The sequence below is a fragment of the Prunus persica genome, chromosome G6, assembly GCF_000346465.2.
Source record: "Prunus persica cultivar Lovell chromosome G6, Prunus_persica_NCBIv2, whole genome shotgun sequence".
Taxonomy (NCBI): domain Eukaryota; kingdom Viridiplantae; phylum Streptophyta; class Magnoliopsida; order Rosales; family Rosaceae; genus Prunus; species Prunus persica.
In genome coordinates this window covers 7603085-7629459 of record NC_034014.1, presented here as the reverse complement: position 1 = coordinate 7629459, position 26375 = coordinate 7603085, and the positions used below count along the sequence as shown (strand labels likewise).

Below are 26375 nucleotides of genomic sequence, written 5' to 3'. Positions count from 1 at the left end.
TTTGTTTGAGAGTAATTTTGCGAGGGTCAAATTATTTATGAGGAGAAGCATCTCTCACGCACTTCTTCATATAATCACTTTGATTTTAAGCAATTCAATGGAAAAGTGATTATTGGCCTATCTAAAATCACTCTCAAACGAGCCCATAGTGATCGGAACAATCCATTTATCTCTCAAAAATTATCTCTACAAGAAACTCTTAGTGGGATAGCTCAGTTTGTTGAGCTCTTCTACCTCTACTCATGTGGGCAAAGGTTCAAAATCCCGAGACATCCAATGAATATATATATTTTATATATATATGTTTCCCCATTGTTAATTGGTTTTTGGGAGAAACTTCAACTTCATTCATAGTATCAGAGCGGGTTTACTCACGTGTGAAACCCGATAGCCACACGTGCTCTACTTCACCCAATATGTTTTATTCGCATATTAAGTTTGAAATTTCGCCGCATCTGAGGAGGTTGGGAGAAGAGGGCGTGTGAAGATGTGAAAAAATATCTCACATCTAAAAGTTAAGTGATATTAATTTCATAATAACTAAGAACTGACAATAATTTAAAAAGAATGATAATATTAATGAGTGTGGATGCATGAACCCATATAATAACACCAAGAGGATGCCCTCATCTGCCCAACACCGAAAATAAAGTTAGGGTTCAGTGAAAGATGGCGATGTGTAACTGCGGCCGCATTGGCTCTGAGTACTGTCAGCTCAGCATCCGCCAATCAAATGGCAAAGATTGTAAAAACTAGACCAGCTAATAAAGTTTGGGCTCACCCATGTTCCTAATATATAACCCCAACAAACCCTACCTTCGCTTTACCATCCGTGGTTCATGAGCTTCCTAACTCTCATCTCTTTCAAGCACACATACAAAGTCAGGCCTCTGTTTCTTTCTCTGTTATATTGCTTTCTATTTTATTTGTTTTCTCTCTCTAATCCTAATTAACATTTGTTGATTATCTCTAATCAATTTTTTTTTCTTCCTCATTTTCTCTTTCAAACACTGGAATACCGACTGGAATTTTGTCTCTGGATATGATCGTTTCTGTGGGAATCTGAATTTGGTTTTTTTTCTTTCATTTTCAAATTGTGTTATTTGTCGGAATCGATCGATCCTTTCCGAGAAACCTGAGCTGGATATCAAAATCTGTGAATTGTGAACAAAATATATGTAACCTTTATCATTATTATTTTTCTCAAATATTCTTTGAGATTTTTTATTATTATAGATTAGGTAGTACCTTAAAAAAAAAGAAAAAAAAAAAGAATAGGGTTTTGTTTTGTTTTCTTCTTGGGTCTAGTTTCAACACGTTAGATTCTTCTTGGGGTACCCCTCTTTACGTTTTGGCCACTGGCAGTAGGCCACGTAAGCTTATTCCTCGTGGACTTGGTGCTATTTAATTTGTACACGATGAAACGAAAATTCTCCAAACTATTCCCTTCACTGTGTTCTTCTTTGAATTTCCTTAGTCTTCTGGTTTTTTTTTTTTTTTAAAAATATATATATAAATAGTTTATGTATCATTTTCTTGTTAGATTACCTCTTCAAAATCCACAAACACTCGGATCTCGATCGGTACATGACTCGTATATATGCTTTGATGATATAAAAAGATTGGCAGTCGTTGTTTGCGGGCGTAGCATCATCAAGATTCACGCACATGCAATTAACTTGAAAGTTTCTCTCTTTGCCAAAGTTTCTTTCAAAGTGAGAATCTTGATGATGCTGCATCGGCAATAAACCACTATACAAACGAGAAGACTCTCTCTCTCTCTCTCTCTCTCTCTCTCTCTCTCTCTCTCAGTCTCACCAGTCTTTCACAGTCTCACCAGTCGCCAAGGCAACTTTTTTCACTTCATTGATTTCCTGCTTTCTACTGTTAGGGGAGGGGTTCTTTTTAAATTTGTTGCTTCCTATTTTTAGGTGTTATTTTCCTTCAATAATTAAGGCAGCTCATATCATTGGAGAAGGGTGTGTATGTGTTGTTATATATATGGCTCCTCATTAACTCTGCTCTGCTGACTTTTGACAGATCTGTGATTATTCTTCTGAGAAAAGCTGAGTGATTGAGTCTGTTTATGGAGAGAGAGAGAGAGAGACTTGAGCCTCGATGATGCTGCAAAGCCTTTTAAAGCATTTTGAAAAGGTGAATATCTTCAAACCATTTATAAATATTTCACATGAAGGTAAATTTTGTTGGAACCATTTTTTTTTGGGTCGGTTTTCAGTTCTAGTTCAGATCCACACATGAACTGTCCGGATCGTTTGGTACAGAATCCAAAAACTATGTTTTTTTCATTTCAAATAAGGAGTGCATTTTGATTTTAACAACAATATTGGCTCTTTGGTATATAGTTTCTAATTAATAAAGAATAGAATAACCCAGAAACAACCCGTTTTCAGAAGATGCAAAGGTATTGTTTTCAAAATTGAAGAAGCTCACTACTAGAAAATGCCTCCCCTTTCATAAAAGACGGATGCAGAAAGGTGAGAAAGAAACAGTAAGATCAGTACGTAGGTTTTCCATGGGATGTGCAGGAAAAGAAACAGTACTAATGATCTGGTGTAAGATATGCAGCTGAAGCTGAGAAAGAAGTTAATTTTAATTAGGGTGTTTGTGTGTGTAGGTGGGGGGGCTAGCTGTTTGATGCCTGTTTGATTGAAAAACTTAATAATTGTTTGATGAACAATGTTCCAAGTGGTTTCGATCTCTAGCTGTGGAATCAGTACTTCATTGAAAATGGGAACTTCGATATGTAAAATCGTGGTGGGAACTTGTCACAAAATGTCACATTGTGACTGCCTGCCATTCTTGTCCTTGTCTCTACACTTTGTTTGTGTGGACCAAACCAAGAGAGTGATCATCTCTCCCAACTTGGACCCTTCGACATGTAACCTCACACTCTCCCTTTCATCTCATCACTCCTCTCAAAGACATAATATTATTCACTCCACCTCTTCAATAATAATTCACACGTGACAGTGATAATTCAGACCATGGAGATCTGTGTGCCTCTATCACTATCCATGCCTTTTTGATTCACATATGCATCCATTATTTTTTCGGTAATTATGTGGAAGAACATAACTCGTGACCTCTTATCCGTTAAGGTAAACTTTGTGTACTTGCAATCACTCTAAACCTCATTTATAGTTTAAATTTGAGTGTTGTGAAGCTTTTGAACATAGGATTTATCCAATTATACATAATGCAAGGACCACTGATTATAATGCAGTATAGGGATTACATAAATATATATATATATATATATGTGTGTGTGTAATGCTAGGACCACTGGTTTCTTAATATTTACTCTTGAGGTAGGAGGGCATGATTTCCTGTTTATTAGATAACTTCCATAAGACTAGAACTTTGATGTACTTTGTTTCTCAAACACATTTTAATTCAATACGTTAATCCCTACTTCATTCACTTCGTTTTCTCATATTCGAATCTGTCATAGATTTCGACGTTTTGAGTTCCAATCATAGCTAGCTGGAGTAGCTTGGTCATTTGCTAAATTTGAATTTCCAGTGGTGGATGTTTTCTATTATTTTTACTTATCAAATTTATTTGCCTCTCTTTTCGTTTTGGAGAGCATCTCCCGTACTTTACTACTTTAGAATCGTCTCATAATTTATAGATATGTAGTTTGAATTTAGTTTTCCATATAGTTGCAATCGTACTTTGAATTTATCTTCCTGACTCTAATATTTTACAGAGGCTGGTAGGTGTGGACGTCTCTGCACCGGATATTGTAAGAGGACGCTCGATTGGCATTACATAGTCCTATTGTAGTTCTGTGCAGACGTTCACATGTAAACAGTTTTACACGTAGAATACTTTGAAAACTTTCATACCTTCGTTACAGATACAAATACATGAACAGATACGTGCCGTATATGCATCCATACCAATAAAATATTATATTTTTCCTTACGATTATTGGATACACAAAAATACTTCTGTATGGCAGGGCGCGACTTGGCGTGGACTCACATTTGAACGACGTAATGCATGAGAACTAGTGGAGATGCTCTAGAGAAATTTCTGGACAAAATTCTGAGTGGATCTCTTGATTTAATTTTCGTTTGGAAATCATTAATCAATGAGGACCACAGATATACAATTAGTTGCTTTGTTTATTCTTTTTATTTTTTTATTTTTTTCATCATTGTATAAAGTTGGTCCTATTTTGTACATAAATTTATTTCTTGCCAAGGCCACTCATCATCCTTCATGTTGAGCAAGAACACGAAAACTGTCACATGGGAAATTATGAGTACATAACAAAACTATGTCAATCTGTGGGGTTGTATATATTAATTATTGCATAAATGTTGCTAAACAGCAAATGTAATTCTAGCTAATTATGTATTATTGTGATGATCATGATTATCAATCATGATACTAATAACAATGATGATGGACAATGGAATCATGAAATAAATATATAGAAATTATAATCCCCTTCTATTGATGGTTTGGATTGTTGAAAAATATTTCATGGGGAACCCTAAAGAGTGTCTCTCAAATTATTTGAGGGATCTCTCAATGGATGGAGACTGTATAAAATAGGACCGCAATAGAAGGGGTCTAAATGAAAATGGTGTTAATTACTAATTAGGCAGTGTTGTCCAATTGAACCTTTACTAATTATTTTCTCATATTATACACCGACATGGTGTTTAGGAAAATTGCAAATCGCACATGGACTTTTCATCTAATGTTTTTTTGCAATTGACCACCCTAACTTGAAATCCCTGGACGAAAGAACAATGCAAAATTGATAAACGTCATTTTTATTAGTGTCAACTCTGCCCTTTAAATGCTACTGATAACCAAACTGCGACTACATTTTTGTAGCCACCATAGGCTTATGATGTTGAATTAGCAGGAAAAATAAACCAATATATGTTGTTTAATTGTGTTTAAATATGTTAATTAATTACTTTAATCTCTTTCTCATTCCATGAAAGAACCTAGATATACAAGATTCATATCAAAAGCAAGTTAACATGACACCTTACAATTTTAGAATGAAGATCCATTAATCTTTTACACGAAACTCTTTAATACATGAATTGATATTCATTTGGTATTAGTAATTCAGTCTTAGTTTCTATATCTATTACATTTGGGATTAATAACCAAATCTACAAATCTACGGATTTAGATGATGATATTTAAAGTTAATTGTTCGTTTAGCTTACTACAATTCATGTACGCGCGCCAAAATTTGAATATGAGTAATTTGAAATTCATTTTATATGTACTGTAATTAGTGGTCCTAACAATCAGTGGTCCCAGCATTATGTATAATTCATGTCGAATCCAATTTTTTTTTTTTTCAAATACTTCCAATCAAATGGAGTAATACATTTCGGATCATTGAACGGAATATGAAATCATCCAAATTTCTGAGCTTAGTATCTTAGAATGTCAGTCTTTTTTTCTTAATTTGTGGGTTAACATTGAAATTGTAGTAGTTGTGTTCATGCATAGTGGAAAAGCCCAAAAGCACAAGTGGTCCAAGTGATGCCACCCAGTAGGTGTACATGTGGCAGACATGTATACAACTGAAAGGACCATCTCGGGTCGCATGCAACAGATCTCCTTTGGACAACAAAATCCAACTATTATTTGTCGCAGACAGAAACTTGTGTTTTGTCAGATCAGTTGAGGCCTCAGCTCGAGCAAGGGGCCTTAGGCCCCCCATTTGGTTTTCAGCGCTCAAGTTTTGTCAGGGTAAGAGTTGGGCTCCACCAAAATAGGCAAGCCCAAAGGTAAAATTTTCCTAGATAAGTTGACCTAATGCTGATGTCATTGTGACATCAGCAACTAATTTAAATAACCCAAAAAAATTTTAAAAAAGGAAAAAAATATTAAAATTTTCAGAATTTTTTTTAATTTATAAATACCTAGCCATATTCTTCACTTCCAGCACCAAAACTTTATACAAATTCATCTTCTCATATCTCATGTGAATAGTGATTGCCTTTAGATTGTTATGGCAATTGGTGGAAAACCAACAAAAAATTTACCAGGCATTCATATAAATAGTAACAACCCTTACCTTTTGTCATGGAAAATAGATGAAAATGCTCTTGTGATTCATGCACCAACCTGTTGATATATATTCAATGCCATGCATTTAAATCCTAAATTTGCTCTATAGACCCCTGTGTTTTTACATAAAGATTTTGATCCAATTTTTCCCTTCAACAAGGCTTTAAAAGAAATACCATCTCCGTTGTTGGAATTATTGAAACTCACACTTTCACTTCAATACTTGCAACAACCAGGATTCGAGTTGTAGAGTTCAATGTGAACAAAAAGAGGGGGACAAAGTTTCGAGGCCGATGTGAGGATGTGAAGTATTTTTTTACATCGAAAAGTTGAGAAACATTGCAAAGATTTATAAGAAACTGGGTCACTCTCTCCATTGCTAATTAATTTTGGATTGGAATTAGGTCACTCTCTCTTAATCCCTAACAAATGTAGTGCGGTTTATCTTCTTTCACATTTATCTTCTTGGCTAGCTCATTGGAGATTCTAAATTTTAGCTACGAAACTCCATCCCATTATTTACTTCATCTTAGATGGGTAACATAAGGGACACATCAAGATTTGAATTCGAAAGGCATCCTTGAATTGTTATTTTGTTTTTATCAATTAGAGAAGTGAGATCTGAACTTGAGATATTTTAAAACATTAAAATAAAAAATAAAACTAAATCAAAAAAGCAATGTATGTGGCAAGCGATGTAACTCTACTCTATGTTCATACTGCATCACAGTTCAACTATATGAGCAACATATGCAAAAGAAGTGTCCCGTAGTGGTAACATAACTTTGAAGTCTTAGGGATTTTCATTTAGGATTTTCAGCCGTTTTAATCCCTCAACTATGACCATTGTAGAAATTAACCCCCTAATTAAAAAAAGCAGCCAATTTTAACCATTTGTTTAGATTTTATCATATTTCATCCAGAATTCCGTCAATAATGTCAAGTGCGGTGCACGTGGAACCAAAAACAGAGGACAATTTCGACACAGCGAGCAACAATCACGTATTACATGGTCATATGGCTCCAAGTCAACGTCTTCAATGGCCATATGGATGGACTTCTACACAGAGAGAGAGAGAGAGAGAGAGAGAGAGAGAGAGAGAGAGACCCAATCGATGGCCAGCACTGGAGCCGCCGCCGCTTCTGCTCCGGTTGAATCGGCGAAAGAAAGTCTTCCACTTTGGGCCGGCGACGATCTCCACTCCCGAAGCTTATAGAAGGCTTTGAGGTCGCGGGACCACCAGCAGTCGTCGTTTTGGTTTACTCACATCCGCTCCCACCAGGCTGACGATGATGGGATATAGAAGCTACATCGCGAACTGGTTACTAATGACTCCAAGTTCAACGTTTTCCATGGCCATATAGACTTATAGAGATGAAGAGAGAGAGAGACTTCGGAAAACCCCCAATTGAACAATTGTGTCTCTCTCTGTAAAACCCCCATTGAACAAGGCGCTGCTATCTCCACTTTTGTGATCCAACCCACGTGCTCGACTTGACTTGGACTTGGCTGAACATGTATGTTCGTTCGCATCTTCAAACCACTTCCTCTTCTTCTTCTCCTTCTTAACTATCTACAATGATGGGTATGTTGAAACAATTATCTGTAATGGTGGAATTTGGGAAATTAGGGCTGCTATGTTTTTAATTTGACCTAACTATTAGGGAAGATGAAGATTGGTAGGGAAAGGGGTTAGAATGACTATATTGCCCCTCCAATTATGTTGCGCATGTGTCTCACGTGCCATTTGTACGGACTTTTGGATGAAATGTGATAAAATCTAACAACATGTGTTAAATTGGTCATTTTAATTAATTCAGATGTTAAATTGACAGATTTTTTTGTTCATGGAATTATGTTTGATTGGGGTCCTAGTTTGGGAGGGTCTACGACAATTTACTCTTTCATTTATTTTGTCCACGAAATTGAAAGAAATTAGATGAAGGGACAGTATTATTGACAAAAACTGAAAAGTAGAAGATTGCATTGAAGTGATCCAAGTTTTTGGCACTATACAGAAGCAAGAAGCAAGATCTTCTTTGGCACAATCTGAAAAGAAGAAACAAACTCCTTAGACAATCTAAAACAAAGGCATTTTTGTCCAACCACTGTAAAATATGTATTTATACGTCCTTCTTAATGAATACAGCGCCCCCCCAGAACAACTCCACCCATTTGCCCTTAGTCATGGCAAGGGGGAGTTAGGGCAGCTACTATTCACGTGAATAGTGGTTGCTCTTGCAAATAGTATTTTGTATTTCCACCCGTTGTCATAGTAAAAGGCAATTACTATTCATTTTTTTGTTTTTTTTACAAATTTTTTTACCTTAATAATTAATTTGGATAATATTTTCGGGTTCCTACGTATCAATACTATTCATATCTCATAATCGGATAAAATTTTCAATTTCAAATTTCAGATAAATTTTTAAAAAAATTGGCTGGTATTTATAGAAAAAAATTCATTAATTTGTGGGTATTTTTAAAAAAAATTTCTGAATTTTTTTCAGTATTTTATTGCAAAAACATTGGCTGCCGTTGGATTGGAGGAAAAAATCCGATTGGAGAGCCTAGACGACGCCACATGGCAACAGAAAAAATAAAATAAAATGCGTGGGCTGACGCCAGCCTGGCATCAGCAATGACATCATCCCAGTCCTCGGGCTTGAGTTCGGGCTGAACTGGCCTGAGGGCCAGCCCGACTTCGTGGGTCCCACTCCCAACCCGAACTTGGACTCCTCGCTAGAACTGGGTTTTTTTTTGCTCCCCTCAGCCTCTGGCTGGGCTTGCCGCTGGAGTTGCTCTTAAAAAACAAAGACAAGGCCACACCAAAAGCAGGTCTAATAAGAAGATGTGCATAAAGCCCAGAAGAGTGCAAATTTTCACACAACAATTTGATCAGTGAACCCAACAAATTTTTTATTTTATTTTTTATTCAAGCAATATTGGGGAATTTGGACTTAAAAATGAAATTTCAGGGCTAAACGCTCTTAACCACTTAGTTACAAGTTCCCGTTGCGAACTCAACACTTCAATTTATTTATTTATTTATTTTTCAGTTGACCCACAGAGAATCTAAAAATGATCAAACTATGAGTGCCACTGATCAAAATTGTTAAGTGCACGGAAGAACTCACAAAACAAGCAGAAACCAGCAAAAATGAGCCCAAAGGCTAAACAAAGCACAGAGACTGGCAAACAGAGGCCCAAGCCGATGCTGAGAATCAACACAAAAAACAACCGAAAACGATAAACATAATCCTGAGACTTCAATCTCCAAATCAAAAATGTCATTCCAGAACGTCCTCAGAACCCTCAATACTGTCAAAAGAACACCCGTCAGACCCTATCAAGAATTCATAGAATTAATTTCTAAAACCCCAGAAACTGCAACTTCAAAACCCCTCAATACCACAATCATATCCCTCCTCTCCAAGCTCAAACCCAACTTTCTCAACCTCATTCTCTCAGACCCCAAATTCAAATGCTCCAGATGCTTGCTTTTCTTCAACTTCCTCCTAAAAAACCAGTCCTTTATCTCATTCAAGATTGACCTCCATGCCCACTTAACCCTCATTTGCAGGCTTCTCAAGGCAAGAAAGTTCACTGAAGCTGAGGAAATTTTCAAATGTATCTCAGTTGATGAAAATTCCAGGTACCCTTTTTCTGTTATTGCTTCTGCTGCTGAAATTTGCTGTCTTGAACCTAGAGTCAAAGCGAAATTGTTCAATTTGATGATTAAAGTTTATTCGGATAGTGAAAATTTCAAGCAAGTTTTTGAGACTCTTGATTTTATGAAGAGTAATGGGATTCAGATTGATGAGAGGACTTGTACTGTGCATTTGCTTGCTCTCAACAGGAGAGATGAGGTGCAAAAGGGTTTAGATTTCTTTTATCGATTGCTCGAATCGGGCACTAAGGTCTCAGTATATTCTTTGACAGTTATGGTAGATGGGCTGTGTAGGAGTGGGGAGATTAAAAGGAGTAGAGAGTTAGTGGAGGAAATGGTGAGTATAGGAACTAAACCCAATATCATTACATTCAACACAATTGTGGATGCTTGTGCTAAGAGATGGAACTTTCCAGAGTTGGATCTGATATTGCTTGTGATGGAAAAGGAAGGAATGGCATTCGATATCAAGACGTATCAGTTCTTGATTGATGGGTTCGCGAGTTCTGGAAAGGTTGAAGAAGCTGAAAGGTTGGTTGGGGAGATGCATGATAAAGGATTGAAAGTGAACACGCATTCATACAATTTGATAATAAATGGCTATTGTAGATTGGGGTCTATGGAAAGTGCTCATTCTTTATTTCGTAAGATGGCTGAGAGAAGTACATTCCAGAATGCTGATACGTACTGGGCTCTAATAAATGGTTTTTGCAAGGTTGGGGCGCTGGGGCTGGCAATGGAATATTTAAATGAGATGCAGAAGAAGGGGATTGAATTGGACAATGTTATCTTGAATATATTGATTGATGGTCTTTGCAACAAAGGGATGGCTGATGAAGCTTTTCAGTTGCAGGCATTGATGGTGAAAAAAGCTTTTAATGCTGATTTGTCTGGGTGTAAAGAGACAGTAAATGGATTATCTAAATTGAATCAGGCTGAGGAAGCAAATGAGGATGCCGGACCTAATTAGTCAGACAGGTGCAACAACTTAAAATAGGGAGCTTCTCTACTTTGCCAATATATGAAGAAAATTGGGGAAAGCTATCATTCAAGGAAGAGATGAGATGACAGGGGGCTAGGGGGAGGAAAACGGGAGAATGAAGTTCAGAAGTTCAGTGAGGGGTGAAGATTAAGGATCATGCTTGATCCAGACCATGATTTCAATATCTGTGAGAGACATTCTTTTTTCGCGGCTTCTATTCTAATTGTGGTCATCATATCTGCTTGTGACAGCTCCACAGAAGAAGAGTTCTTAAGAGTAACTTCTTCTATGTGATTACAGTTAGCAGCTGCAATTTCGATTCGGCAATATATGGGAGAACAAGTTAATTTACCCATAAAATGGCCCACTGTAAAATTAAAGCTGCAATGAATATGTCCCCTGTCCTTGGCTGTTTTATTGGGTTACAAAGTCTGGATGGCTGGAAAGAAAGTGATTCGAACTCAAATTGAATGATGAGCAGTGAACTGTGGTCTGCCATTCAGTTCATGGTAGTTCATGGAGGTTTACAAATTTTCTTGGGAAAATTTACGATTTTTTCTGTTGAAGGATTATACACCTTTAGGATTTGATCTGGACACAATACTATCACCAATGAAAGGATTTCTTCTAAAGTTATACATTCTTTGGAAGTGTTGTAATATTAAATCAGAAAGATCAACTTGAATTTTTGTATTCAATTAAACCGATCAACTTTTGCAATGCATAAGTTCGTTCTGCCAGTTTAGGCTCTCTTTTCCCCCTGAACGACTGTAGTGAGCTATATCTGGTTTATGGTAAATGGTTTCTCCATTTCCATTTGCACTTTTATTTTTGCTAAGTTTGTTTCATTTTCACTTTTTTTGGTAATGATTGCCACATATAAGATGAAGTGAACCTTTTGTCTTAAGAAAGGAATTTTGACTATCCCAAATTTCCTTCTTGTATGATATGTTGTAGTAGTTCTGTGCTGCTTCCCTCATCCTATGTTGCTCAACTCTAGTCTGACTTATACAGCCTGACTCTTAATTTGAGTTGGGTATGAACTCTTATCCCTCCAACTCACATTGCCACTATAAATGGAGGTTGTGGGAGGCTTTAGAAATTCTCTCTGAAAGTTCGAACTTTCATGCAGCCTCCGAAAACCGAAAGCTATTTCACCATTTCCGTCGGACTAAGGTACGCAAAAGCTAGTTCTCGTAGTCAATCCTATGACCTTTAGGCCCCGTTTGGTTTACGGAATGAATTTGAGTGGAAATCATTTCCCATGTCATTTCTCAATGGATGGAAAATGGAGGATTCATTTTCCACGTTTGGTAATGCTGGGAAAGTAATCGGGAGATATCACTTTATTTCATTTCCCATGTTTGTTTTGAGTATGAATGGAAAACATAGTTTGTGTAATTTTCCAATTATACCGTATTAAATCAAATAAAAAAAGAATGCATTTAATGATATATCATAATTCTAAATTTTTAATGGGGACAAAATGGTCATGAAAAATGTGCATTTAATGTTGGCTCATTTTCCCAAACTTTTCCATGATGAGGGAAAACAAAACCCAAGTTGGGAGGGCTTCACTTTCCTCCCTACTTTCTCATGTGCCAGACAACCATTTCCTATGTATGGACTTATCAAATATGGAAAAGCAATTGATTTCTCATTCACAAGCCTCCTTTCCTATGAACCAAACAGGCCTTAAAGAATTAGAATTGTGCACTGAGGCTCTAGTTGGCATTGGACTATCTCTGGCTATAATGCAACACCATTCAGCTTGTAACAACAACTGATATAGGGTTATTCATTTTATTAGTCCCTAAACTTTGACCCGATTTGTATTTAAGTCCCTCAATTTCCATCGTTCCTATGGTCCTTCAACTTTAGTTTCGTTAGGACAATTGGTCCTGCCGTCAATTTTGTTAACTTTTTCTGTTAAATGCAGGGGTAAAATTGTTTTTTTTTTTTTTTTTAATTTTTAATTTTTTAATATTCCTTTCACCCAAAAATTAAAATAAAAAATTAGAAACTAAAAATTAAAAAATCTTATTCCGATCCTCAGTCAAACTAAAAATTAAAAATTAGTTCTTATTCCTAAAAACTTGATTTTTTTTTTGTTTTTAATATTTGATTTATATTTTAATCATTTTAAAATTAATATATATATACATTTTACCCATGCATTTAATAGAAAAAGTCAACAAATTTGACGGTATGATCGTTTGTCCTAACGAAACTGAAGTTGCAGGACTACAGGAACGATTTTGGAAATTGAAGGATTCAAATGCAAATCCAGTCTAAGTTTAGGGATTAATAAAATGAATAACTCACTAAGTTAATTTGGGTTTTTCTACTTGGTAAGTGAACCTGAAGGTATCCGTATCATTTTACACTTCCAAACCTTGGAAGTTAACCCCTCTAAAATTTGACTAAGCAAATTTTGTCTTGTTATAAAAATAACCTGGAATATGTATGAATATTGAGCTGCACGTAAAGTAGATGAGATACAGCATTTAACGAGGTTCGGCTATGCCTACGTCCTCGGAGAGCAGCAGCAGTAACTTTTTCACTATATAAAATAATAGGGCTACAACTTTAGAGTTTACAATATGTGAGGCTCACTGAATTTTCTCTCTCTTTCCTCTTCTATCTTTCCTCCTCTTTTTCCTCTTCTTTCCTCTTCTCTTTTTCCTTTCTTCTTTTCTCCTCTCTTTTCTCTTCTCCCCTTTCTTTCTTTTCTCCGTTGGTCACTCTTCCCATTGCAAGTGATATGCCTATTTATAGGCTAAGGTTTTGGTAAAATACAGGGAAGGGAAGGTTCCTGGAAAATGCAAAGAAACTTCCTGAATTGATAAATACAGGGAAGGAAAGTTCCTGGAAGATGCAAGGAAACTTCCTCTGTGGGCTCCACCTTCAAACTTTTACAACATATCTCGATTTTTGTAGGAATTGTTTACAATTATTTGGATTTTATTTTTATTTTTATTTTATTTTAAGAGAGTAAGAAACTTCTAGCTCAAATGATATAAAACAAATATCGACAAACAAAATATATAACCCAGCCCATATTACAAAGAGCTTATAGCTCAAGTAGTTTAGAGCAATTCAAATCTCTTCTCCTTTAGTATTGTTTGTATAAAAAAAATTTATAAATAAATAAACCCAAGCCCATATCTCACAGGGATATACTGGAATTTGAGGCTGAATAAATAAATAGAGTGATAAATTTGGTTTGTCTTGTATTTAAAGCTATGCCAAATGAAGGGCAAGTAGATTAGAGATAAAGCGAATATTCCAAGGATTGTCTCCTGTCAAACTTGAAAGGTAATGTACTTCCTTCCCAACCAAGGTTTCATGGTTGCTTCAACTATCTTCATCTCTCCCCAATTTCTTCCTTCAAATTGGCCTCAACTGAAGATTGAAGTATACAAACAAGAGGGAATTGGGCTCGCAAAATGCTGTAAATCTACACCAATCTGCATAGTTTTTCAAAGAGAAACTGTCTTGTGGTTAGTTGAAGATTATAACTACCAAGAGAGATAGGGAAAGCAGAACAGAAAAAGGATTGCACCAAAGCCTATCAACCAGCATACAGGAAGGTATGGTTTATTTTTACAGTGTCCTATTTGAAGTAATGTGTAGCACTAGTTTTTGTTTTTCCTCACAAAGCACTCGCAACAACCAAGTCTAATATATTTATATAAAACAATATAAAATAACATTATTAAAATAATAAAAATCCCATTATGGAAGGTCTTCCAGCCTGAGACTGCAATTTCCTCCTCTACTTTGCTCTTTATAGAGAATCTTCCCTTGATCCAACCTGAGGTTTTCATTCCTTAGCTTGGTGAAAAAAGGCTTCTTGATCCAGCAAGATCACGTTGTTTTGAGTGATTGGGGGTGTCAGTTTTCTTTCTTGCTCAGTTTTGTTCAAGCAAACCCGAAGATCCTAATGGTACGCCTTGTTGCCTTTTATGGTGGTTGACCTCGGTTTTTCTTTGTTGCGTGATCGCTTACCAATTCTGATCCGCTTTCCTTCCGTAGCTTTTCTTCACATGAATTTATCATCATTCTGTCCTGCGACACATTCCGCAGGGTCCTGTTTCAAGCTCACCTCAAATAAGATATGGCACTTTGAAGCGATCTTTTGGGCTGATAGAGATGGCGCTTTATATTGAGAGACTTCAAATAGAAATACATGCAAAACATTCATGCTTGTTTATGCTTCTAAAACGGCCAAGCCCCATTTCCCTCTCTCTTTTTAGTACTGGCATATCCAACAACACGCTTGAATAACTAACAGGATGAATCATGGGTATAGGAATTATTTCACTGACTTTCCATGTGTTTACTAGCGCATAGGTATTGAAATTATTCAAATCCTTGACTTCATACTAACATATAAAATAATAAAATTTATGTCATTTCCACATTAAAATTCTTAATTTAAAATTCTTAATTCAATACCAGAAAAACCAAAAATTAGATTGATTAGGAGGGAGTAGTTGATCCCATACCCATTCATCCTCTCCCCTATTCGTAACTTCCCAATTCACGACTTTTCCCATTTCAAATAAGTAAGAGTTATTCGTAGCAATGATCCCTCAACTATACTTGAACTTACACTTTGGTCACTCAACTCAAATATTAGTTGCAGAGGTCACTCAATTGGGTGTTGTGTTACACCATTAGTCCCTACCGTCAAGTCTGTGACTTTTTCTGTTTAAAATGATGACGTGACAAGCATATCTTAGATTATTGATGGGCAAATGTGACTTTTCAGTTAGAATTATTTGTAGCAATGATCCCTCAATTATACTCAGAGTTGCATTTTGGTCACTCAACTCTAAAAAATAGTTATAGAGGTCACTCAATTAGGTGTTGTGTTGCACTATTAGTCCCTACCGTTAGAGAAACTTGACGGTAGGAACTAATGGTGCAACACAACACCCAATTGAGTGACCTCTGCAACTAATATTTGAGTTGAGTGACCAAAGTGCAACTTCGAGTATAGTTAAGGGACCATTACTACAAATAACCCAATAAATAAACATACCATAAGTGCTAACTTAGTGAGGGCAAGCCTAACATGCAATGCATGTATGAACTAAATAAAAGTAAGAAGTCCCTATGATCCCTTCTCTATAAGGGGGAAGCTGCTTAGAAAGTGAAGCCCTTGCAGAGGATGTGCGGAACACTTGCATCCCCTACCAAACTGTTCACTTGCTATAGGGTTGCGGGTAACCCTCGGATGCTTGCAGTACTCTGAAATTTGAGTAAGAAATAGAAAATTATGGCCGTACGGTATTTTCAGTTTTTTTGTGTTAACAAAACGGTATTTTCAGTTAATGAGTAAGGGATCTCCATCTAGCTTCTTCTGGGGATTCGATTCGATTGGAGACGAGCCTAAAGCCCTAGTTTTCATCTAGTTATGGAACTATTCAACCAGCTTTTTTACAGGAAAGAAAGCAACGCATCGGCCATAAACCAAGTTATATAGGGTCAAATGAAAAAAAAAAAAATCCTTCACTTATGATTTGTGAACAAGTGAAGCAATAAAAGCCAAAACTATCTTCCTATCTTCTACTGAAAGAGTGTAGAAGCACTTTCGCTACCGAAGCCGGATTGTGTTATTGTTTGCCGGATCTCTATATGCCCATTCTCAGCCAGATGCAACTCCTCCCCTTGCTGGCCTCAGCAACTTGGTGAATAGTGGGCCAATACATCTTGAACAGAGATTGAAAAAACAACCGATTCCATCCCTGTTAGAAAGAATAATGAAAAGCAGGTTGGTTACCCAACCATAGATAGCGCTAGCATACAACTATTAAATCATGTTAGAATGCACCCCATATTCAAAACTACCCTAAAATCATGTTCTCATTCTAACAAAGCTAACAGTACCAAACAAAAATACATTTTAGATCCATTCCACTGCAACTGCCTAAAAGCATTACTGTACAAATGAGGAAGATTTTAAGTTACCTAATTACTCTACAAAAGGAGGCTAAACATAGATAAGGGAGAAAAAGGCAAGGATATGAGAACACTAAAGCTTCAACAAAATAGTTGTCCTAGCACTTAGGGGCTCCAGAAAGTATGGGACCCCTGATTATTGACCCACGCCTTCCCAAGGCTGGAATGCTAAGGGAACGTCGTTTTCTAATTTTCACATTGCCAGAGCACGGCATTGTCATCTCATTCTTCTCCAAGAACAAAGATGAGTATGAGCACAATGGTTCAGAAAATGATTGGTGTCTAGTTCTAAGGAAAAGATCCAGGTTCTGGCGATACTTATCCCCTTCTTTATCGGCTGATTGATCATCGGAAATGGGGAAGATCTTAGGATTGTCCCCTCTCTTCTCCTCTCCTGACCAGTATCCATTTCCCTGCACGTCCTGCATTGCGAGGTCATCGTACTCTTCATCCGATTTTGTAGACTCCTCATCCACTGACCCTATCTGCAAGATAGTATGAAGTTTAAAGTAAACGATTAATTGACGTAAAAGTAGAGTTCAGACTCTCATCTGATGTGACCAGGATTATAACAGTGTAAAGATCCAAAGTTCACAAATCTATTAGCCTGGGTCAGACCAATTATCCACTCATTTTAAGCTGTCTGTCATTCATTTAATTTATATTCTCTGTATATAACATATATATATATATACACGTGTGTGTATAAATATTTATATGATCCTAATATATTTCTGGGGCAAGCAGAGTTATCAGATACAAAAAGCTGATAAAATTCAAGAAGTTGTCCTAATCTCTTCGGGTTCCAGTGTAAACTAATAATAATCTAAAACAAAAGCAATTAATACCTCTTCATAGTCCTGTTTGTCAACATCATCACTTAATTCCTCATCACTGCCTGCATCAGCCTCTTCATCAACCTCTTCATCACTTCCATGCACTGAATTTTCTTCCTTCAGCTGAAGGAAAAGAAAACAAAAAAAAAAAATTTTCAAGAAGAAAAACAGTAAATTGAACAGTTAAGGAAAAAATGATAGGTAAGAGTTTTTTCCTACGGAACAATTAAAATTGGTGTTCAAAAGTACCTCTTTGGCAGGCCCCTCAGATATCCGTGGCGAGCTGCAGCAAGAAGAGGGATGACTTCTTCCAATCTCAGTTCCATCAGCCCTCGACTCATCCACACTTCCAGCACAACTCGGGCCACCATCACTGGGCCAAGCACTGATCCCATAGAGACCAAACTGAAGATTTACTTGCTCTGCGGTGCCAATCTCCAAGTCAGTCCCATGGCAAAATATAGGCTTCCCATTCCGATCAACTGAATCAACAGGCCATGCCTTTGCCACAGATCCATCAGTATTTACAAGAGCCATCAGATGCCTAGTTGAACCTTTCCTCTGGATCAGCTGAAACATCCCCTTAGAACTCAAAGAATTGGCTGCACACTGGTTCCTGTACTCCTCATCCACTACAGTAACTGTGTTTCTTGGGGGATCATAAAGTTGCTCCCCTGCTTCACGCCTACGCAGGCAACTGAAGACGGTTGCATGGATGGCTGCCACACTCTTGTCAACATTAGTATTGTTAATTTTGGGGACAAGGTGCTTGTCAGCTCGCTTGCAGAGATATTCTTGGATTGTTCTGATGTTTCGGATATATTTCACATATTTGTTCTTTGCTGGGTCCAGCGTCATATACTTTGCACGAACGGCAAATCGTTCCATGTGCTTGTCCTCATTTGTGATGTATATCATGAATGGAATGATAGAAGGGTGTTTCTTCATAAGCCCCATCTGGGATTCAAAGAATTATTTAGAAAGGGAGAGATAACAAGCATAAAAGAACAAGAATATATTTAAACAAGGCAACAACAAAGGGAAAGAGAACTATAGATTGTACATACCACAAAATTAAGACTCAGGTGAACACCTTCGACAATAACTGATTCTCTTCGTTCCTCCCATGCAGTGATAAGCCGATCAAGACTGTCAATCACCATCTCACTTTGTGCTTTAAACCCTTCAACTGCCATCTGCTTTGGACTGATCAATTCAGCAGTACTCGAACCAACATCTGACATCCGGGTATCAGATTTCCCAAAGGCAGAGCCATCAGGCATTCCATCTTTGGGAAGTGAGTGTAAAGTTCCAGCTAATTTTTTGGCTTTCTTTTTGGCTTTTGCTTCTGCAACAGACACTGGGTCCAAGCACTCCCCAGCATGGTAGGTTGAAGCCCAGAGCAAAGGGTTTTGTTTATCGTCCACAAAACTCCTCATCATGTGCCGAATTGAGTCAGTAGATATCACAGTTGTGATTCCCAACCTACTACCCTGCAAGACTTTATGGATTACACCCAAAACCCATAGCAGCACACAAATTTTTATTCTTATTGATTTTCATCGTACAAAACTTGGACTATCAGACAATGACTACATATAGACAATCACAATGAAGATACATAGTACATCATTATATCCCTTTTTTTTGTAAAGAAAAAAATTCCCATATTATGTCAGATTAACAACTAACAAAAGCTAACACCAAAAAAAAAATCAAAAGGAAATTATGAAAACGAAGAATGGATGAACTCAAGTACCAGCAATGAGGACAAAGTAGATTTTCCACAGCCACTAGTGCCACACAACAGTACAGTCACAGATTCCTTCCTTTCACGGATTCTGTAAGAAAAAAATATCCTGGTGAAATTAGGAAAATAACAGAACAAAGACAGGAATTTATAACTCAAAAGAATGCAATAAACAACATAGAAAATGACTCCACATCACAAGGCCATAGAGAAAGACTGAACATTTATTTTTAGAATCACAAAATCTCCATTAATGTTCATCTTCTTGTTCCAGCTGCATTACTAAAATCCCCTTATTTTCATCAATAATCTAAAACTATAATGATTGCTGCATCACTTAATTAATCAATTGTTATGCCACTAGTAAATTTTCAGGATGATATAACAATACGGACTTCTTTCTTTGAAATATGTAACCACAGAAAACGTCCACAGATGTCACTGTTATCATAAAAGTTCCATAAGAAATACAATAATTCTTACACTAATGTTAATATGATACACAATTACAGCTTTAAACATATGTGTTTCCCTATTTTAATGAAATGCAAATTGATGACACAGCATGTGAAATAAGTAGCCAGAATGTAACCACAGATTCCCAGATTGCACTTTTAAATGAATATATGTAAATAAAGTAAATGTATTTTCAATAAAGATGCAAGACTTCTTCGTACCTGCATGCCAAAGCTAAGTCCGCCCTCTGGTTGGGACCAACATACTTGTACTCAGCCAAAGCATCACAAACAACATCTAAGAAAGTTTCTCTCGCAACAACAACAGTCGTGCGTATTTTGTACAATTCAAATGGAACACTCTTATTGCTATCATCCTTCCCTGAAACCAAATGCTTGCAAGCCTCAGCTTTACTAGGGGAAACATTTTCTGTTCCTTCTGGAAGCAATACACTAGATGAGCTTTCATTTCTTATCAATTCGAAAACCCGCTGGCTAATCTGATCAAAGAAAAATATATATGGCGTTAGTGGTTACATTTCTCAAGCAAAATAAAACATTGGAATCAGTCAAGTTACGTATGAAGGAAACATGAAAACTCACCAATCACCAGAAATATTATTATTCTAATAATGAAGCAAATGACCTGCCTGAACTCTTAAGGTATAAAATATATAAAGATTGTACTGACATAATAAAATAATAAAGAAATCATATAATGAAGAACCAAACTAGAGCACCAGAGTTATCATGGAGTACTACCGTGAGGTAAAACAACCTGACAACTGGAACAAACAGCTGATTAATTTGACTGAACCGATCAGCTAATGTAGACATTTCTAAAACAATGGCCAAGACGTTGCTGGTATTGGACTTTTCCGAAAAACCATGCAGGCCCAAGATTAATGAAAAGTGAATAAACTAATGTTCCAAAACTAACATAACACAACAGAAAGAACTGTTCTACATATCCAAGCAGGTTCAGTGAGATACACACAAGCAGAAGAAACACACTATAAACTGTTAATAACCCAAACTGGAATATAATTCAATTACACAGTTCACCCTCTTGGCTATTCCTCAGAACTGGAGGACACTTGAAAGCATGTGAACAAAGTTCAAGGGATTTCTCACGCAAAACAAACCCTACCCAGTTTTACATTTGAATTGCACAAACCCTCAAGATATTGGTGAATGCATACGGAACATGAGGGATATTCTACCCCAGGCAATTTTAATATTAAGTGCATGACATATATAGTCAGATATTGATTTGCAGAAACACCATTGGAACTTACTCAACAGAACTTATTGCACAAAATAGAGAGATCCATCAATTAACAGAGTCAACTCTTGAAATTTAAGAGCTGAAAAAGCCATAAGTGATGGAAAAATTGGAAAGTAAATGGAGGACAGGATGAGAGATCATCAGTTAAGATGGTTAAAGCACAATAAAAACTAACGGCTCCACCAGCAGAATAATTTTTAACAGGTCAAGTCGAAGGCGACCCAGAAACAACATAACGGTCATAACCCACCTTTTTTTAATAAAAAAAAAATTAAGAAGCGCCTGGACTTAATCTGTGATAATGACATTTTGCACCATAAATTGACACATAAAAATCACTATACAGAACGCCAATTGTACAAACAAGACTAATAGACCAACAAAAAATTAGTTCAGAGAAGCCTTCGTTGACCAGACTCTGAATAGAATTCTTTCACCAAAAAATTCAACACAACACAATGTATCGTTGAAGACTTTGAAAAGTGAAATTCAGAAAATTTGCAGAACGCATTACAAGCAAACGCAGATCTACCCCACAAACACCTTCCAAAGCTATTCACAGTAATAAATTCAAAAACCAAAATACACCCTTCCTCCTGAAATTTAAATTCTGGACTCCCTCATCAAAACCACACAACCCATAACTACAAAAGTTTTAAATTTTTCAACAACAATTTAAGATAAATTCGAAAGTCAAAAACTTTGTGTATACCTTAAAGGCATGCCGAGGCTTGCAGCCCATGAGTTGCAAAGAGCTTTGCAAAACAGGGCGCGTATATCGAAAAGACTCTTTTCCTTTCTCTCTCTTAGCTTCATCGTCAACCACCACTATGTACAACACCTTCGCCGCCTCCGTCATCTCTGCAACAACACGAGAAACCAAAAAAAAAAAAAATCAGCTCACCAAAATGCATAAAATCTCGAAGACAAAGAAAATCAAATTCGACACAATGATTAGCCCGTGACGATGTGATGTTCCAAGCACGTGCAAAACATGAAGGAGAGAGAAACGAAGATAATTGAAGGCAATGCACGTTTGTGAGAGAAAATTGAGAAACGAAGAGAATTGAAGACAATGCGAGAGAGAGAGAACGGACCTGAAAGTCGGTGATCGAGAGATTTGAAGAGCCAAAAAACCGAAAGTAAAGAGCTGTTTCTCAGTCTCTAACGGCTTTAGCTTGATGATCCGCCATTTTCAAGAACGCGATCTCGGCGTTTTACTCAATCTCTCGCCACTCACCACCTGCCCTCCCCCCCTCCACGCATCGCACACAGCGACCCTCCACGAGTCTCTCTGTCTCTCCAACACACCACTTTCTCTCTCTAAAACTCTCGTCTTTTTGCAAGCACACACTCTCTCTCTTCTCTCCACAGTCTGATCTCAAATGACCGATTTGGGCTTCGATCGGTGCGGGAATTGCAAATCCTTCGCGTCAAGATTTATAGGGTGGAAGTGTGGGGCCTCAGCGCGATGTTCAAGGGGTGGTGAAAAAGGTAATTTTGTGAAAAGGTGGGGTGATTGCGGAGACAGGGGGCGTTATAATGAGATGGACGAAAGGAAATGGTCCACAAGGACAAAGAGGAAAAGGACTTCAGACCAATTAATTTTATTTTTTTTGGAAATTTAATTTTGAGGTTTTTGTTTTAAACTTTGATGGATCCCGCTGATAATTGTAGGAAATTGAAATCAGAACCCAAAAATTTAATTAATTGTAGGAATTTTCTCGTTTTTCTCGTTTTCTTTTTTTGGTTAAAAGAGATAGAGATGAATGACATGGAAAGGCAATTTACGACTATTTTATTCGGGTTTGGCTTTTCATATTCTTGTTTGATGTGAACTTATCTATTCGGTTTTAGTAAAAACTCCTTCGTCGGTAACAAAATATCCTCTCTTTATTTTATATTTTTTATATATGAAAACGAAAATTACAAAACAAAACTTAAAAAGCTCAAAGAGGTCAAAATAGAAGGAAAAAAAATAACAGAGAGGGGCAACCCCAAACAACATTAGTCAAGAGGCCGTGGCCCATATTAGCTACAGTATCTGCAATGTAATTAGCCTCCTTAAAAACATGTTGAAAACAAATAGAATCACTCAAGGAACTCAGCTGCCAAATATCTTAACATGGAAAATCGAAAGAAGCAAAGAAAGGAGATTTTTTATTTTTATACAAGCGATATTGCTAAAACACTTAATTTTAGTTTTTAGTTCTTCTCTTTTGTTACTTATTTTATAATAACATTTTCTCCTATATTCTTCACCATTATTATCTTTCTCCTTACTTTTCTCTTCTTTTTCTTTCTAACAAAATAAAACATTTCTTTTAGTATAAGCGATAGTCTAAACTACATGGGAGAAGGATTTCTCACACACACACAACCAAGATGCCATAGGAATTCGAATCTATGACCTCTGATATGCAAACTAATGCCTTTTTTCATTGGGTTAGACCCCATTAAGAAAAAAATAAAACATTATCATAAAACAAAAAACAAAACAAACATAAAAAAGGCCATATCATATAGTTTTCACCATTATTATATTTCTTCCTACTTTTCTCTTCTTTTTTCATATAACAAAACAAAACTTAAATGGTTAAATGCTAACCCATAATATTACTTTTAGAATTAAATTTGTTGCCAACGGGGTCTAACCAAGTAGAAAAAGGCATTGATTTGCAGACCAGAGGTCTCAAGTTCAAACCCTCATTACATCTTAGTTTAGACTTATACTATAAAAAAATTTGTCAAAATTAAATATGCATACGCCAGTTAAAAAAACAAGTGTTGAAATAAATAATTCATTTACAATCAATGCAAGTGCTAAAATATTTTCGGTGCTTATACTTTTTAATTTCTTTTAAACAAATGAACATATTTCCCTACATATACATATAAGTTGTGAAAAAAATTTGCGTGTAAATGTAACATATACTATTGCAAATCATATTTAATAAACCGGTTTGTGTGCAAAATATACTAAATTTTTATAAGAATTAGTATGAATTAGCTTTGTGTCCCCTTTAATTTGTAAAATTAACATGGTATCACAATGTATTTATCGCCTCTTTGGGAGTGCTTCTAAAAGAGTCAAAAACCGTTTATGACAACTAAAAACTCTTGTGACAGTGTTTGGTAAAAAAAATTAGAAGTGCTTTTGGGTCAACATTTTTATAATAAAAGCTTTTACTAAAAGTTCTTATGAGCATAAGTGTTTCTTAAAGAAACATTCTCAAATGAATGCTTATTATATAAAGTATCACAGTCCCAATCTCTTGGACCACATCAGTCTAAGAGACTTATGGTCACACACCCTTGGAGAAAAATTTACTTTAAAAGATCTATTTTGTTTTACTTTATAAATTTAACTAACAAATAAAAGTTAAAAATTAAAAACCAAAAATATCTCAACATGCTCTTCCTCTCATTGCTGCCTTCCTCCTATCGCTGCCACCACAAGACCTTCGACTCTGGCGTACCCAAAATCTGTGAACGTGTTCTCCTTCCTCCTATCGCTGCCTTCATTTGACTCCGACTCCGACGTACCTACTATTCCCGTCCTCACAAAATTCATTTATAATATTCAGTTCTCAATTACATCCATATGAACACACCACAACCAATAGCATAGTTGTAAAGGAGCTTTGAATTAACCCAATTCAACCAATTATTGGCATGTGTTAGTCATATTATCTACCTATAGGAATTCAACCCATTCAAACCAACCAATTACATGCTTTGCTATGGTTGGGAAAAAATTAAAACATGTTAACAAAGAAGGAACACAAGTCAATCAAAAACTATAGAATGATTCACTAGGAGTGAAAACTTGACTTGGACCTTTTCTGAACTAGAGAATTGAAAGGCAGTGATGGGAGGAAGAAGAATACGTTTATAGCTTTTGGGTATGCCGGAGTTGGAAGTCTTGCGGCGACAACGATGGGAGGAAGAACACGTCAAGATATTTTGGGTTTTTAGTTTTTAACTTTTTTTGTTACGTTAAACTTAAAAAGTAAAAGAAAATATATTTTTTAAAGTAAATTTTTCTGAACCTTTGGATTAAATTCAAGGGTGGGTGACCACAAGTGTCTTGGACTTCTCTGGTCCAAGGGAACGGGACTGTAAAGTATCATTACTTTATATTTCATTAGAGTTCAAATTTGATTCCATGATTTTCTCATTAGGTAGTTTATTTGTTAGAAAGTCATTTTATGATCTTGAAAGGGTTTTGAACAGAGAGAGAGAGAGAGAGAGAGAGAGAGAGCATATTATTGGGTTAAGAAAGGAAGGTTACTGCTTGTAGAGCATCCACAATAGGCTCTCTAAACCACCTCCTTAGATAAATTTTAGGGAGGAATTGAAAAAATACAACTTCAACCATATTCCCTATCCACCTCCTAAAATAGGGAGACCTTTAAGAGCTCCTAAATCTGAGAAGAAAGAAAGAACTCATAGTGGCTCCCTATAATTTAATGTTGTTTTATTTAATGAGTATTTCAAACTTTTAATTAATACTAACTATTTTTATAATATTTTTTAATAGAGATTGACCAATTGAAAAAGAGTTATAACATTTATAACTACCTAAACTAGAAAGCCTGATTAGATTTTAAATTTTATAGGGAGCTACTAAAATAACTTTGATATGTTTTTAGTTAAACTTTAACTTAAAAATAGAGAGCATGATTGTGGATGTTCTTAGAGCATCAATAATGGGCTCCCTAAATCCCATCCTTAGACAATTTTAAGGAAGAATGGGAAAAATACAACTCGAGCCATGCTCACTGTCCACCTCTTAAAATATGGAGACTTCTAGGAGCTCCTAAATTTGAGGACAGGGAAAAGACTCCTAGTGACTCCCTATAATTTAATGTTTTTTTATTTATGATTATTTTAAACCTTTAATTCATGCTAATTATTTTTTATATATTTTTTTTATAAAGATAGACTAATTAAAAAATAGTTATAGGTAAAGAGTCTGATTGGAGTTAAAATTTTATATAGAGTTCTTAAAATAATTTTTATATATTTTAAATTAAATTTTAACTAAAAAATAAAGAGCATGATTTGTAGATGTTATGCATAAAAATAAAATCTTTGTTGAATAAAAAAAATTAAAGAATGAGCACTTAGTGTTACGAAATGTTATTTAATTGTAAGGATTCCATCTGTCAATTCCAATCCAAACAAACCATAAGAATCCCAAACCAATAATGAGTTTGACAAGACCACTTGATTATTAGACCAAAAGAGGCAAAGGCCGCGGTCTATTAAAAATATAAATAAAAATAAAACAAACAAAGCTGGGATAAGGAATAAAAGAAAGAAGAAAGAGTAAAATATGA

General features: G+C 36.0%; 2 protein-coding genes and 1 long non-coding RNA gene across 6 annotated transcripts; 2 read left to right on the top strand and 1 right to left on the bottom strand.

Annotated features, from left to right (window-relative positions):
* LOC109949812 lies at window positions 628-4359 on the top strand. 3 transcript variants are annotated; one of them, XR_002272109.1, is made up of 3 exons: window positions 628-881; window positions 2041-2154; window positions 3731-4359. It is a non-coding gene; the product is annotated as an uncharacterized LOC109949812 (long non-coding RNA). The 3 variants fall into 3 exon arrangements; XR_002272110.1 differs by lacking the exon at window positions 628-881 and adding an exon at window positions 891-1583; XR_002272108.1 differs by lacking the exon at window positions 628-881 and having other exon boundaries at window positions 1591-2154.
* On the top strand, window positions 9223-11486 carry LOC18771975 (pentatricopeptide repeat-containing protein At2g28050). The gene has a single exon (XM_007206178.2). It carries the CDS (start codon window positions 9367-9369, stop codon window positions 10717-10719), a length of 1353 nt encoding a protein of 450 aa, XP_007206240.2. The 5' UTR covers window positions 9223-9366; the 3' UTR covers window positions 10720-11486.
* On the bottom strand, window positions 16152-22457 carry LOC18771983 (P-loop NTPase domain-containing protein LPA1 homolog 1). Of its 2 annotated transcripts, XM_007204912.2 has the most exons (9): window positions 22128-22457; window positions 21743-21891; window positions 19965-20242; window positions 19297-19378; window positions 18605-19030; window positions 17787-18494; window positions 17550-17660; window positions 17020-17186; window positions 16152-16487 (listed from the first exon to the last, which is right to left on the bottom strand). In XM_007204912.2, the coding sequence occupies exons 2-9, from the start codon at window positions 21887-21889 to the stop codon at window positions 16388-16390; spliced, it is 2019 nt and encodes a 672-aa protein (XP_007204974.1). In that variant the 5' UTR covers window positions 21890-21891; window positions 22128-22457; the 3' UTR covers window positions 16152-16387. The 2 variants fall into 2 exon arrangements, with proteins under 2 accessions (XP_007204974.1, XP_020421608.1); XM_020566019.1 differs by having other exon boundaries at window positions 16176-17186; window positions 22128-22456.

What these genes read in the sequence shown, in the direction of transcription:
- LOC18771975 (XM_007206178.2), top strand. Translation starts at nt 9,367, where the DNA reads ATGTCATTCCAGAACGTCCTCAGAACCCTCAATACTGTCAAAAGAACA.
- LOC18771983 (XM_020566019.1), bottom strand. Translation starts at nt 21,889, where the DNA reads ATGACGGAGGCGGCGAAGGTGTTGTACATAGTGGTGGTTGACGATGAA. An exon ending in AGCCTCGGCATGCCTTTAAG is followed by an intron (nt 20,243 to 21,742) that starts GTATACACAAAG and finishes TTCTTTGATCAG; the next exon opens with ATTAGCCAGCGGGTTTTCGA. An exon ending in CTACTTTGTCCTCATTGCTG is followed by an intron (nt 19,031 to 19,296) that starts GTACTTGAGTTC and finishes AAAGTCTTGCAG; the next exon opens with GGTAGTAGGTTGGGAATCAC.